Source organism: Thunnus thynnus, chromosome 5 (assembly GCF_963924715.1).
Source record: "Thunnus thynnus chromosome 5, fThuThy2.1, whole genome shotgun sequence".
Lineage (NCBI taxonomy): Eukaryota > Metazoa > Chordata > Actinopteri > Scombriformes > Scombridae > Thunnus > Thunnus thynnus.
In genome coordinates this window covers 18,517,873-18,532,977 of record NC_089521.1, presented here as the reverse complement: position 1 = coordinate 18,532,977, position 15,105 = coordinate 18,517,873, and the positions used below count along the sequence as shown (strand labels likewise).

At 41.7% G+C, this 15,105-nt stretch overlaps 1 protein-coding gene across 3 annotated transcripts in view; it reads left to right on the top strand.

Annotated features, from left to right (window-relative positions):
* LOC137183027 (novel FERM domain containing protein) overlaps nt 1-15,003 on the top strand; it is a 62,242-nt gene extending 47,239 nt beyond the window's left edge. The window contains exons 6-15 of one of the 3 annotated variants that reach the window (XM_067589745.1): nt 737-834; nt 1,590-1,713; nt 3,032-3,119; nt 3,257-3,345; nt 4,053-4,116; nt 4,264-4,355; nt 5,297-5,371; nt 6,472-6,540; nt 6,745-6,851; nt 9,550-15,003. In XM_067589745.1, the coding sequence (XP_067445846.1) occupies nt 737-834; nt 1,590-1,713; nt 3,032-3,119; nt 3,257-3,345; nt 4,053-4,116; nt 4,264-4,355; nt 5,297-5,371; nt 6,472-6,540; nt 6,745-6,851; nt 9,550-10,136 (1,393 nt within the window). In that variant the 3' untranslated portion in view covers nt 10,137-15,003. Of the gene's footprint in view, nt 1-736; nt 835-1,589; nt 1,714-2,418; nt 2,591-3,031; nt 3,120-3,256; nt 3,346-4,052; nt 4,117-4,263; nt 4,356-5,296; nt 5,372-6,471; nt 6,541-6,744; nt 6,852-9,549 lie in introns of those variants that run through there. The other 2 variants (XM_067589746.1, XM_067589747.1) reach the window with 2 other exon arrangements.
* Nucleotides 15,004-15,105: the final 102 nt, after the last annotated feature.

Sequence of the window (15,105 nt, the reverse complement as noted above, 5' to 3'; positions counted from 1 at the left end):
TCATGTTTGTTCAATACAGATTTGTTGTAACACAATGAAAAATCAAAGCCCGCAACCCTAAATGCATGAATTATTACCCATTTATCTGTTACACCTTCAAAAGGATCTATTGTACTTACTTACAGAGAGAACGACATGGGAAATGTAAGCAGCTTTTTAATGCGTGTCTCCTTACAGCAAGTGTTATTAGCCCAGATAGAGGCAGGATTATGTAAAACAATGAGACGAATGTCTTATTCGGGTGGTTTCGTTCATGTTTGGAGTTTTGTAGGAGTATTTTAATAATATCACTGCATGTGTTCTCCTCATCTCTAATAATAATAATGATAATGATAATAATAACAATAATAATAGTCATCATTATCATCATCACATATGCTTCTCGGAGTAAATTTCATGCTTCAGGAGCTGGTTGGTTGGGTTAGTCTGAAACTAGGCTGGAGGCTTTAAGAGAAGCACAGTAGCAGCTTTTCCCTCAGGGCCCTCCTACTCTTCTTTCCCCCAAACAAAACCCTCATTTCAGCTAAATCAAAAAGAAATATTCAAAGCACCCATAGGGAAAGTGAACTCAACAGTCTTTGAGGTTTATCAGGTTTGTTGTTGTCTTTTTTATTGTTTTATTCTTTCAGTGTTTTTTTTTTTACTGAGAAGTGTGTGAGCGGTTTAGGGGTATTTATGACTCATGAATCATCAGTATGCTTATCAGCAGGCCTGATTTATGTCATTTTCCTCATAGATATCTAGTCTTCCTGCAAATCAAGAGAGACCTCTACCACGGCCGGCTCCTGTGTAAAACCTCGGATGCGGCCATGCTTGCTGCCTTCATCCTTCAAGGTAATGAAAGGTGACAGATGGGAATGACTTGCACCACTCTTTCACTGTTTTACTAGGGCCTGTAGTTCACCACGCTGATAAATACTTCCAGCTGGGCAAATAGATTTTTATGTGGAAAGGAGTTTAATGAAGTGATATTATAAGAATGTAACAGTATAATGCTCCTCAAAGGATATGCTTGTAGTGTTTCATAGTCACAGAGAGAAAATTTTCTATGGATTAAGATATGTGATACATATTTTATGGTCATCAGATGTGCTTTATTCATATGGGTATAGACTATGAAACTGTACTTTGTATGATAATTCATTTAATGGCTTGCACAGTCTTTAATAACCAAGAGATCACGCTCAATTATAATGTATTTGAAGTAGTTATCTGGCATCTTATCGTCCTCTCAACACACACACACACACACAATCACAAATACCGACACAAACAAACAACACACACGGGGTATTGTGGCACAACATCACAGAAAGCACAGTGTTTGAGGGGATGCAGGCTCTCTGGAGGAGGGGCTCATGAATTAAAGATGGGCTGCCTGGTCAGGTCCTCCTTGCAGAGAGAAATCAGCATCAGGGTCATCCGAGGGAGTGCAGTCAGCGTGGCATGAAGGAGCACAAATAATCCAGAGCATGTTCAGTCTGTCTGCTCTGGCAAAAGCAGCAGTGTACCTAAAACTGTAGACATCAGTTCAACTTTCACGTGCACTGAAAGTTTAACATTTAACTTTTTCTGTTTTCTACCCCCAGCTGAGATTGGTGATTATGACCCTGGGAAGCATCCTGAAGGTTACAGCTCCAAATTCCAGTTCTTCCCCAAACACTCGGAGAAACTGGAGCGCCGGATTGCAGATATACACAAGACAGAGCTGATGTAAGATATAAAACATATATAAGACTGCACCTCCAATGCCAGCCTCCCTTTCAGTCTCACATACCTGCAGATCCTGCTCTCATACAGGCTGAACAACTACCACACTTCCTCTGACATTTCAATTGACTGCAGTAATGACATCCAGTTGGTCTGTATTGGGTCAGCCAGACATATTACTGTCGGTTATTTGGGCAGATGGCGGAGAAAAGCATTCTCTTCTCTCCTATCTGCTCAAATAACACAGTTGGATTGTCTTGAGCTCATAGCCTGCTCTTTATTTGCACAGTTATTAGTGATCGCTCCTGGAAGCACCCCTAACAGTAGGAGCTGCACAGTGTAATAATGAAAGTGATTAGAAAGGGCTGAACTGCACACACACACACACACACACATACTACTCTGACAGGCAGCAGGTGAGCTGATGAAACGTTTCTCCTCAACACTTAGTCCAGAAAACAAGACCAAGTAGGTATTTGAACTAAACTCATGTGACCATTTCTTCTTGGCTCTGATTTGCTCTAAAATGAGTGTTTAAATGAGCCACTGTGTTATCGTACATTATTCAAGAGGCAGTTTAAAGGTTAATGATGACTGGTACTGTGACGCCCTCCCACTGCCTTCTGGATATTGGCTGACAGCGGAGGGTCGTCAGTGTAACATGGTTCACCTGGGCCTGCCAAGCTATAAAAGCTGGCCCATGTGGCTACTTTCTCTCTCCCTTCCTCCTGCTCATATACATCCTGCATCATTTTCTTTTGGTTTTGCACTTTGTTCTAAACACCTTGTTTTGTTAGCTTTAGTTTTAATGATATTTGGTTTAACTATATTCTTGCATGGTCTCCCTCCTTTGTCACATTCCTGAGCCAGTTTGTGACAGGTACAAAAAAAAAAGAACCCCTCAAAGACAAAAGATGTCTGTTTAATGATATTCAGTGAGACACAATAGAGCTGGAATTGCATCAACCATGTCTAGTTTTGATGCTGGAGGAGTAGTATGAGACTCTGCTGCCCACTAGTGGCTTCTTCTTTTCTCACCACCAAGTAAACAGAGCTGCTTTATAAAAACTCCTGACAACATGTGAATGAGTTGAAACTAAGATGAAGAATAAGTGCTTTTTAGATTTTGCTTCAGCTTATCAAATTTTGATGTTTGATCTGTTTGGGTCTAACCTTGGTCTGCCCTTTTTCAGTCTTCCTCAATATGAATCTGAGACATCATCAGAAATTTGTTTTTGGCTTTTTGAATTTAAGACAATTTTTGTTCCATTTTTAATGGTAGACTGACACAGATGTTTGGTGTGTTGTTGCCCTCCCTCAGTGGACAGACGCCTGAAACATCAGAGCGTAATTTCCTGCAGAAAGCCCAGATGCTGGAGACATATGGTGTTGATCCGCATCCGTGCAAGGTTGGGTGGTGTTTTTTTTTCAAGCACTGCTATGCTATTTCTAGATTAGCATTAAAATGAGTAAACAGAAATATTCCCTATATGTTAAAACATGCTGCTGAATTATGTTTGTGTTGTGGGTTATTTGTGTCTTTCAGGATGTGTCTGGGAATCCAGCTTTCCTTGCTTTCACACCGTTTGGTTTTGTGGTCCTTCAGGGAAACAAGAGAGTTCATTTTCTCAAATGGTGAGCCAAATGTGCAACATTCTCTTATGTGAGCCAAACCCAGCACACTGCTTGACTCCTTGCATAAATTGTAACAGAAAAAAACACTGTGTAGGCTTCAGTTTTACCTGATCTAAAGTACAGTGATCTACTGTAGGGCATTCTACATCGAGCAGCATGTGCACCACAGCTGGTTGTACACTCGCAGTCGACACATACTATCCATCTGCCTCTACCTGTGACAAGAGCTGGGGATTAGCATGTGCACAGATGGCTAATTACACCAGCTAGATTCACAACACTTAGCAGAAGATCACGACAAAAGCAAGATACCAGAAGTCTCTACTTGTAATGAACACTTGCTGATTTGCATTCACTAAGAAATTGAAAATGTGTACAACATGATGCATTTCTGCTTAACATTTGTCTTTTTGTGTATGTGCTGTCTTCTGAAAGGCATTGTTATACTAATGAAGACTGACTTGTTATGTATTATGTTGGCAGTATTTATAATTGCCTTGTTTGTTTGCCCTCAGCAGAGCTCAGGTTCCCCCGTTCTCTGTTCCCTGTCTGCAGGGAATATTATCAGTTATTTGTTTTGTTGGCCAGACACAGAGCTCCATTGCTGTTTATGTGATCTCAAAGAGGTTTTCATGAATATTTAAAGAGGCTGTGGCTTTCTGTTCCCCTCGCTGTATGTGTGACTATTGTGGCTCTTTCCTGGACAGGAACGAGGTAACCAAACTGAAGTTTGAAGGCAAGACGTTCCACATATATGCAAATCAGAAGGAGGTGAGAGCATGAATTGTTGGACGTTGAATAAAAGTCTTAAGGAATGCATGCTCTGATGACACTGCTTTTAGAGTGTGGTATAAATATGTGTGATTTTATCTCAGTGTGTTATATTGTCCTGCACGCCCTCTTATTTTCAACGTGCAGGACAAACAGATCATCTTGACATACTTTGCACCCACACCTGAGGCATGTAAGCACCTTTGGAAGTGCGGAGTGGAGAACCAAGCTTTCTATAAGTGAGTCTATAAATTACTTCTTTCATTCCCCTCCCGCCCCCCCCCTGCACTGTGATAATGTAGATACCTGCTCTGTATCCTTGAGCACTCTTACGGTACCTTAGTGTCCTTAAAAACCCTTCACTTCAGGCTGTTTGTCAATGGGAAAATGAAGCGTGAGTTGCCGCTGACCTTTAATGAATGAGTGTGCACTCGCACGAGACTGCAAGCACTTTGGCGCTCCTTCTGAAATATGGCTCCCCTGTCTCAGCCGCGAATTATAGCGCAGGTTCCCTCTGCTCTCTCCAGCTTAGAAAAGGTGATTAAAAAAAATAAGCAGCCTGTGAACTCAGAGGCCGGGAGTGGTGTAGTAATGAGTCGGGCTGATGGCTCAGGTGATGAAGAGTGTGTGGGGGTTAACAGATGGAAAGAGAGAAAGAGAGGGGGCATGTGAAGGGCAGAGCCGAGCACGATGGATGGAGTTAATATGCTGTGACCTTTTGATGACTCTCTGAAGTGGCAGACTGATAATATTTTATCAGCCTCCCACTTATTAGGACCGTCGTGCCTTAATAAGAAGTCTGTGGGGCTAAAAGGCAAAAGAACACAAAGATATGTTCCGTCTATCAGAGAGGCACATACATCCCTTGAAAGCAAAATGAACCATTAATTATTAATGTCTCACTTACTATGACAATATAAATATATTGAATACTGTATGGAGACGTGCCGAGGATGCGGTGCCTATAGTGCACAGAGAGGACATGCATAATTTAACAGCAGGATATTCATCCTGGTTTCTGCATTGTTCTGGGATACAGAAAGCAAAGATTACAGGTATTCACACTTCCTTGTGTGATCATATTGGGAGCATATTCTTGCAAGAATGAAAATTAAATTGTTTCAATTTTCTTCCTGTCCTTCATTTCTCTCTTTTTTTTTTTTCACCCATCCTCCATCAGGCTCGAGAAGTCAAGTCAGGTTCGCACGGTGTCCAGCAGCAACCTGTTCTTCAAGGGCAGCCGTTTCCGTTACAGGTAGAGTACATGAGAAGACCGTGTGAGTGATGACAGGGAGGGGAGGACACTGCAGAAAACCCCCAGCTGGAAGTTGAAAGTAGTGTTCCCAGTAGACGCGGCCTTCTGGCCTTCTGTGCTGTAACGTCAGCCTACCTTTGCCCGGAGGATAGGACTGACACCTCATAAGATAGAGGACACAGAGGGGAAAATGAAGGAGACTGATCATATGAAGCAATATCACATTGTATCTGCTGTATGCCCAAGAGATTGTCCGACATTAAAGGATCAGCTCACCCAAAATGGAAAAAATAAGAAACACATTTTCTCATTTATCCTCAGTGCTATCTAGCCATAGTTTTTATTTTATCTGTCAAAGTTTTGAGATATCCATTTGCAAGATTCCTGCATCTGGACGTGAATGCAAATTATTTTGTGGCGCTTGCAGCATTGAAAATATGCTTTGGAATGTGTCTCCAGAGACAATATCCTGGTTACTCTGGGTGATCCAAGGACTTTGCTGTAAGGAGTTTTTAATTGAGACTACTTAATATGGAAGAAATTGTTCCTATTGGGGTGGTGGTACAAAATGGATAACTCAAATCCTGGGGCAGATAAAACTGAAACTCTGCATATCCAGATACCGCTAGAGTTATGTGAGAAAATGTGTGTTTTTTTTTCTTGCAATGTGAATGAACTGCCCTTTAAGAGGAAAATATTCACATTTGACTGTTGAAAGGTCAAGATTAAATACATCAAAAGCAATTTTACAAAAATATCAGATGATATTCATGTATGGAGACTGTATGTAAAGTGAAAACACAAGTGAAGTCAGTTAAATGTTGAGCTTACTGTTAAAGGGCAAATCATGGTCATTGTTTTGATATTTCTGCCGACAAGTCTGTGTGTACATTTGTCTGACTGGTGGTAATTCAGTTACACAAACCTGAATTCACCGGGTTAATTGAATCATGATGCTCATATACTGTACTCATCCACTGCAGTGGTGGCTCTCATGGCATTTTGTGACACCAGGGTGCCTGGTTTTGTGTGTGTGTGTGTGTGTGCCTGTGTGTGTATGTGGAACTCATCCTGAGCATCGTCTCTGTGCTTTATAACAGTGGACGAGTGGCAAAAGAGGTGATGGAGCAGAGTGCCAAAATCAAACGCGAGCCTCCAGAAATACACAGGTAGAGTTGTAAATTCAGGAGAGGTCAGAATGTTCTCAATCAGATTTTTTTGTGTAGTTTTCCTCCATTTTTTTTAGGCACCAAGCTACTGTAGATGTCTTTATATCAACAGCACCTACTCGCTACTGTATGAGTAACCTCCATTCATAGCTGTTTGTCAGTGCAGCGACGTTTGTGCATTTGTGTCTGTGTTTGTCTCTGCAGGGCTGGCTTAGTGCCCAGCAGAAGTTGTCCATCCATCACCCATGGTCCTCGCCTCAGCAGTGTGCCACGTACCCGCCGGAGAGCTGTGCACATATCTATCATGGAGGGTAAGAAATGAGCTTCACACAGAGGCCACGTGCCATCTTCATCAAGTGAAACACATAATTTGTAGTTTCAGTTTCACCATCCGGGAAGCGGTTATGATCTCACATTCTTCAGATATAATCATAGATAATGTTCTGAGTTGAGATGAGTTTTTAAATGGATCAGGGAGCCATTAGTCCTATTTGTAAGCACTCCTCCCCTACTTGAAAAAACACACTTGAGCTCACACTTACACACACACACACACACACACGCTGTAACTAGAGCCATTTGGCCCAGTTCATGCTTAAGGAACTGGTGGGGCATGTTGCAGGTGTGTGCGTCACTCAGCCTGCAACATTTCGAGGTTTGTGTGTCTTTTCTGTGTTATTCTGTGTTAGTGTATTTCTTGCGCCAACAAAAGTGATAGCTAAAGTCACTTTTTATTCAGCCCACCTGCAGGCTCCTGGCCCAGAACAGGTGGCCTCACTGCCTCCTTTAGTGAGATGGACACAGCAGGCAGACAGTCCTGCATGCCCCCACATAAAAGCAGCAGTGAGACCCTGTGGCCCTGCCTTTCAAGTGCGTACTGTAAGTCTTTGTACACCAAGATAAATAGAGGTCAGTAACCGGTGTACTGTGCATATTGAGGGTCTTCTGCTGTGGGTTCAAGAGAGCTATAAGAGTGTCCCACCCCCAATGTGTGCTGACTGAGTGTCTTAAAGTGGTATAAATACCCAAGCTGAAAATAGCGTGGGTCTTCTACTCCATGTATGTCACTGGCCTGGGTGGGGCCAAACTAGGCCAGACCAATGCTGACGATCATAGCACTGCAGCAGAAACCCACCGTTTCACCTCACGCACTCCTCTCCTCAACCTGCAACTAAGGAAGAGCCCTGCGGCCTAACACACACACACACACACACACACAGCGAGACTGTGGCCTGGACTCCAGGACAGGGACCATAAGGACAGGATAAACAAGTACATGTTGCAGCCATGGTGAAGTGTCTGATCCGCATCACCACGCGGGTGAACGTCCACCTGCGTATGATCAACCACTGCTACCGGGATGTGAAGGTTCGCGTGCTGAGCCTGGGGCCTCGTATGCTGGGCAAGGCCCTGGGCGTCCTGCCACTGTACCCTGCCCTGACTGGGCAGGAGGAGTCTATCAGTGGGACCCCTCTTCCTGGCACTCCGCTGCCCGGCATGCACCGCAGCAATACTCCAGGTAAACTCGTCATAGATCCAGCCAGGAGTGTGCTGTACATGGAGGTGCCAATGGCTTTCTCTATTTTAAATCAGTCGTCATCTCATCAGCGTTGATGGGGAGGGAGTAACACCATTCCTGTGGTTTGCTGTCCCCCTTGGAGGTCTTAGTTATTGGACATTCATTTTTGTTTGAGTGCAATACGTCCATTGAGATGTGCAAATATTTTTAATACAGTATTTAAAGGCATTTGGCATGTTTCAGTGTATACAAAGTATCAAATTAAAACAGCTCTGCATGTTTTCCCCTAGAAAACACAAATTAAAACATTGCTTTTCTGCTTGCTGCCTCACTTTTCTAAGTATAATGTAGGCTAAGTTTAAGCAGATCAACACTAAGTAAAGATGGCCGCTGACAGTCATCCAGCCATTTATGGGTCTTTCTTTTCACTTGACAGGAGTTTCATGTCAACAGTTGTATAGACTCTGGACATAATCCGTCCCTACTTTTCCTGATTTGCTTCCTCATCAAAAGCTGAATTTTAATCCCTTCTCTTCATGCTGAAGGTGTAATGTTGCTGCTTGGACACTTTGGAGAATGTGATATCGTCAGCAGTGGCTCAGCCACAGCTCATCTTCAGTGACATGTACACTGTAGACACATACTGTTCTGGTACCTCTGCTGCAGAGTAGATAGTGCAGTTGTACAGTAACAGTATAATAGACTTAATCTGTCAAGCCTTGAAACTACTGCAATATGAAAATATATACCCTGAGAAGACGTCTCAGACTTTGCCATGCCAGTAGGAAGCTATTGCTTTAATATCTACAGCTGTACAAGACCTTTGGAAACAATGTTGCAAATCAATGAGCAGGTTCATATTTATGATTTGAGGCTGTTTTAAGAATACTAAACATCATCATACAAATCTTCAAAGCAACTGATATGGGAAACTACTACTACCAAAATGAGTAATGTAGCCTCTGCTATCATGTTTGTTTTAGGAAGAGTTTAGAGTTTGAGTTTAGAAAGAGCTAGTAGATATACAAAGAGGATGCTGGCTGTTTTAACTGGAAGCAGGCTTGGTTTATTTTATGTTCTCTCAAGTATACTTTGTCTTAATGGGTCTGTACACTCAGTGGTTGTTGAATGAGGTCTGCCCTTTCAGCGTATGATGGTTTGTTCCATTAGGGATCAGCTCTTCTGTTCAATAACAATATCCCCCCTGTCTGCTTGACTCAGGGGAAACATGATCAGATTTCTGCTCTCAAGTTGGAGACTGTGTGTCTGCCTCTGCTGGACAAACTGGAAAGAGTCCTCTCAGCATTTAGTGCCAGAGCTACAGTTTATGGTGTCTGTAAACGCCACACTAGTACGCAGGATGAATGACCACATCATGCCATGTCATCTCTTTTTCCAAACTTTAAATTGTGCGTAATATTCCTTTCTTCCTGTCTGTTTCCCCTCCTCCTCTTCCTCCCTGAACCCCCCCCCCCCCCACCTCCTACAAGGTCTGGAGTCCTTGCGTGACAGTGCCCACTCTACACCAGTGCGTTCAGTGTCCCACGGGGATTCTTTCATGCCGCGCTCCCGGAGCCAGGCCACAGACGCCAGCGAGGGGACGGCGGTGATCTCAGACGAGGCCTACAGCCCCTCTGACAGCGTCCTGCCCACCCCGGTGGCTGAGCACAGCATGGAGCTGGCTGTCTCGCGCCAGATCAACGGGGCGCCCTGCAGCATCGAGGAGGAGAAGGAGTCGGAGGCGGGAACCCCCTCGCTTGGGGAAGGGGGTGATTTTGGTGCGGACAGTAGATCAGCACGAGAGGGTGCAGGGGGGGACACGGCACTCAGCGAGGTGGAACAGGTGAATAAGTTTGTCTTAAGTGTCCTCCGTTTGCTCCTTGTGACCATTGGACTCCTCTTTGTCTTGCTCCTCCTCCTCATCATCCTCACCGAGTCAGACCTTGACATTGCATTTTTACGTGATATCCGCCAGACCCCCGAATTTGAGCAGTTCCATTACGAATACTTTTGTCCCCTCAGGCGGTGGTTTGCCTGCAAGCTCCGCTGGGTGGGCGAGTTGCTCATTAACAAGTGAGAGTGAGGTCGTAGAGTTCGTAAGCCCGTTCGGGGGTCTGAGAAGACGGTTAGGACTCCGGAGTGATGGAGGGCAGCCTCGTCCCAACCATGAACCCTGCTTCTCTCATCATCCTCCTGCAGACATACAGCTTGGACCACTCCTGGTAACACTGGGCCAGGATCTCTCTTCCCCTCCACTTTGAGTTACCCCCCCTCCCCCCCTCACCCACCCACTCACCTCCTCGTTTCGCTTGTTTTCTTCTTCTTCTTCTTTTTTTTCTACAAAGCCAGAAGACATTTTTTGCATTTTTCTTTTTTTTTTTTTTAAATTTCAAGTCATTTCAGGTATTTTATTTTTTCAAATAACACAAAGGAAAAAAATCTAAACTGAAATCAAAGAACTGAAGAATTTTAAATAGTTCCTTTACAGGAACGCGGGATTTTTGTTGCAACGGATGAACGTTGCCTTCATTTATTATTTATTACTTTTAAGCCTGTATTTGCATAAGAAAAGGAGGTAAGATGAATGGCAATTGAGGAAATTGATTGATCATTAAAATTAAGATGGAAGTGAGTTAGGTTAGAGTGGATAGGCCTATGCTGTGAAGTAAATGTGAGGTAATATCTTTTGGTATGAATTCATCCCCATCAGAGGTCAACAGTATAAACAGTAGATCCACCTCATCAGGAAAAAAACAGAACAATCTGACAGTGAGTTAGTAAAGGTTCATGATACAGAGAAAAGACAGGGTGATTACCAAATGCCTTTTTTGAGAACCTGATGACTGATAGCAGTTTTGAATTTTGTTGATTGTCTTAAGAAACAATTAAGTACACAGTGGTCTACAGAGTATCTGGTGAAAATCAAAGATGTTTTTTCTAACATTTTATAAGGATACAGTGAAATGAACCAGTACCAATAGTGTTATGTGACCCAGTAGTGTCAGATGCGGTTAGAGAAATATTCATGATGAGCAAAGATTCACTGGCACCAATAGATAATAGTCTAGATAGATGTGCAATGCTCATATGGTTTTAATAATTAAGTACTTTTGAATGTGCTCATTTGTTCACTTGTTCCGTTATTTCTCCAATTAATTTGATTTGCATATTTTTCATCAAGTTGAAATTCAATGAATTTCAATTATTTCTTTCTATGAAGAGTATGATTTATTTTGGTTTCAAATCAACCTTGCTCTTAGGTTTATGTATCATACTATATTATTATTATTAGAGTAAGAATAATGATGTACTTTTTGTACAAATTAGTTTGTTTCCTAATATATTGACAGGTTTTCCATGTATATTTTAACAGAACTGAAATGTTATTTTGTTATTGAAGATTAAATTATACCTTTTTTAGCGCTGTGTTTCAAGTAAGGTCAGAAGCATTTATGGAAATATGGAAAGGGGGACTGAAAAACAAGGTTTTTATCCAGATCCACTCAACACTGATCTCACGTCTCATCAGTCCACCAGCAGTGAATCAGTCGTCGGTGTGTGCGCAATGTTAGTGATGACTTTTAAACGTGTATTTGTACAGAATGAAATCTATAGATTTCGTTACACCACCACAAATACCAAATAATCCAGAAACACATTTTCACCTTTCATAACTTTACCATATCTTGTTTTACTTGAAGAGTTTGGAGAGGTGACTGTGAGCCTGACCGATACTGGATCTGCACAAAAATTAAACACATGTCCTAATTTCCCTCCAAGATTCAATTAGAAAATGTGTGAAAAAAACAAATAATGAATCAATCATTAGAAAATTAATTGCCAACTGTTTTGATAATTGATTAATCATCATATGTCCCGTTTCAGCTTATCCAATGTGAGGATTTTCTGATCTGTTGGTCAGATTTTTTAAAACTGGATTTTGAATACGTCTCTCTCAGTTCTGAGAAATGTTTAATTTTCACAATTTTCTGAGATTTATAATTGTACGATTAATTGTGTAATCCAGAAAATAATTGGCAGATTAATCGTTGATGAAAATAATTGGTATTTTCAGCCTTTCTAAAAAATAACCTCTTTGGTGGAGATAACAGTGGAGTCTGCTGGACAAACTACAGTATGTGATGATGACACTTTATGAGGTACCTCACACACAGTAATTTTCAATTTTCATATAAACCAAAATACAAATACAAATATCGGCGAATACATCGGTCAGGCTCTAGACTCTTCTGCCTCATAGCTTGAGGGAGCAATAACTGTCATGGCTGCTGGATTCTAGGTAAAATCTGTTTTTTGTACTGCGTGTCTACCTCCTGTACCAAGTACAGGTGTAAGTGAGTGTTAGTGTGTCTGTATGTAGGAATGGAAACAAGACTCGAGGTGGTAGAGGTGGAGGTTTAGTCAAAGAAGAAGAGTAAGAAGGTCCTTTTTTTTCATCTTTTGCAAAAGATGAGAAGGAAGGAAAAAGTGAAAGGCATGAAATGAGAGAAAAAGGTTGAGAAGACTGAGGGATATCAGAGGCCTTTGAGAGAGGTCCGAGTGATCAGTCGGTCTTTGAAAGTGGGTTTTAAAAAACTAACTGGGAATGGAAGGCACTTGGTGACTCATTACTCTGATAGCTGTGCAGGATATGCTTGTTTTTGGCCTGCTATTTCAGCACCACCACCCCCCCTGACCCCACACACCCTCATACCAGCACCTGCAGCTGCTCCACTGAAGGCCCGTTGGTGCTACCTTCTTTGTTTGCTCCTGTGTAATCTGAGCGTGTCAGTCCCTGGCTAACTTGTAGTCTTTACCACAGAGTAGCATGCACGTTGGCGTTGTGGCTGGATCCACTCCTTTAGCTCATTATCCTTCACAAACCGTAGTTATCTGTGGTGGAGGGAGCACAATGCTAGAGGGAATATCAAATCTTTAGAGCTACGTTGGCAAGCAACCTGGTGTAGGAGCTTATTTATGTCAAGTTGATCATTTTTTTAACTCGGATATATCCAGTAAATAGCAGTTGCAAAGATGAAGCACATTTTCCCTAACAACTTGTGGTGCGGGGTGGGTTGGTGGGTTGACGTTTTTGTTTTTTTTTTTTGTGTACATTCATACTTCATATTTATTACTTCTTTAATAACCTAAAGGTCAACATGACCAACCAGTCCAGCCAGGCTGAGTTGTTAGCAGGACATCTTTTAAAGGTCAGTCTGCACAGGTGTTTCTTATACATCAATCAGCGTTATGTAGCTTCAGTGGTCTCTCTGAACATGCAACAATTTAAAAAAAAAAGGCAGCATTATTCAAGGAGCAATAATCAGTGAGAGGAGCTATAGGAGCAAAAAGATGTGATTTACAAACTTGTGTACAAAAATCCAACTATGAATAGTGTTTGATAAGTCAAATATATCCTTTCTGTTTCAAGAAAACCACTTACCAAATTGCTGTTGTGCTAACTTTAATAATAATGTGACCACTGAGACATTTTTTGTTAGCGTTGCATTCAGTAATAACATTTTATAAAAATCAATTTTCCTTAGAGACCTCTCGTGTGGATGTTTGTTCTGCTGTTTTCTTTGCTGTTTCATTGTCAAGTGACAGATTGTTCCCTGTGCCTGGATCCTAACTCTGCAGTTTACCAAAGTGGCAAAGATGAAGGCAAAACATCCCATATCAGCTGTACTACAGACCACTCTGTCCTTAAATCTACCAGGCCAAGAGGGAAAACAGTGTGCATCTCTGTCTGAAACTGTTTGTAATGCACACTGGCTCTATTGCATCTGTCTTAATTTGTCTTTACAGGCATGTTTCCTGTGACAAAGCTGTCTTTACGTTTCAGTTGTTGTGTCATGTTTACATATTTTACTTTTACTTTTTTTTTCACTTCATGGGAGGTGGCTACAGGATTGGCCAGATGTGTTTTTTTTTCTCAACTGTGATTGTCATCCATGGTTTCTAAATCAGAAACAGCTTGTCCATCTGTGAAAAGCAGCAGTGAAGGTACAGCCGTGTGTTAGAAGCATTGAGTCTTTGTGTTCGGTTTCATATACAGAGGAGGGACTCAATAACGGAGACACCTGCACAGTATGATGTAATGCCATACAACAGCCCTGCAACAAATCCTACATTTTAGATACTTGTTTTGTTACATTTTAACTGAGGCTGTCAAAGAGGTAACAATGGCATTTTCGGAGGTTGTATTTTGTCGTGTTATTCTATTTGACTGCACTATACTGTGAGGTGTTCTTGTTATTTTGTCTACCCCCCCTGTGCCTTGCTACATATTTTCAGCAACTTAATTAAAAAGTTGTCTCACATATCAGTACCTGCAGGAAATAATCTGGACTACAGTTTTAAAGATTGTCATAGTCTGTCCTTAAAACATCCTTTAAAATTTTTGTTGATATTTATGTGATAGAAAGGAATTACAAAACTCATCATGATCGAAATGAAGGGAATTTACTCTCAATTGGCTACCTAAGTTTTTTTTCCTGGTCAAAATCCTTGTCACATCAACATGGATGCTGCATGTAGAACTGAGAGTTTGATAAAAAACCAGCCCTAACAGACGACATCCTGATCCGCATTTTGCTCCTATTCCAGCTCCCAGTAGACAAGACCCTCACATGACCGTGCATACACGTAAACAAGTGCATATGCATATCCATGTCTGGTGGCGTGTTATGTAGTCCGCATTGTTCTATCCTGGGATTGGAGATTGCTGTTTGATTACGTTATATATACAAGTATATATATATAAATTCATGTGCCAAATCCAGTTCTTGTTCAGTCCAATCCATTCCGAACCCATGTTTGTACTGTAGGTAACCTTCTGTACAAGTCAGTATGAAATATTGTTTCTCTCCAATAGTCCCTTGTAACTGGTGCCATTAAATAAAACTATTCAAACTTGAAATAAACATTGAATAAAAACGTGATGTGGCTCCCTGTGGCTTTGTGGTATGACACAGATTCAACTCACAGCTTTTTTTCCCTAAACATAATACTGATATCAAGCAGAAAAAAATCCTGAATGTAGG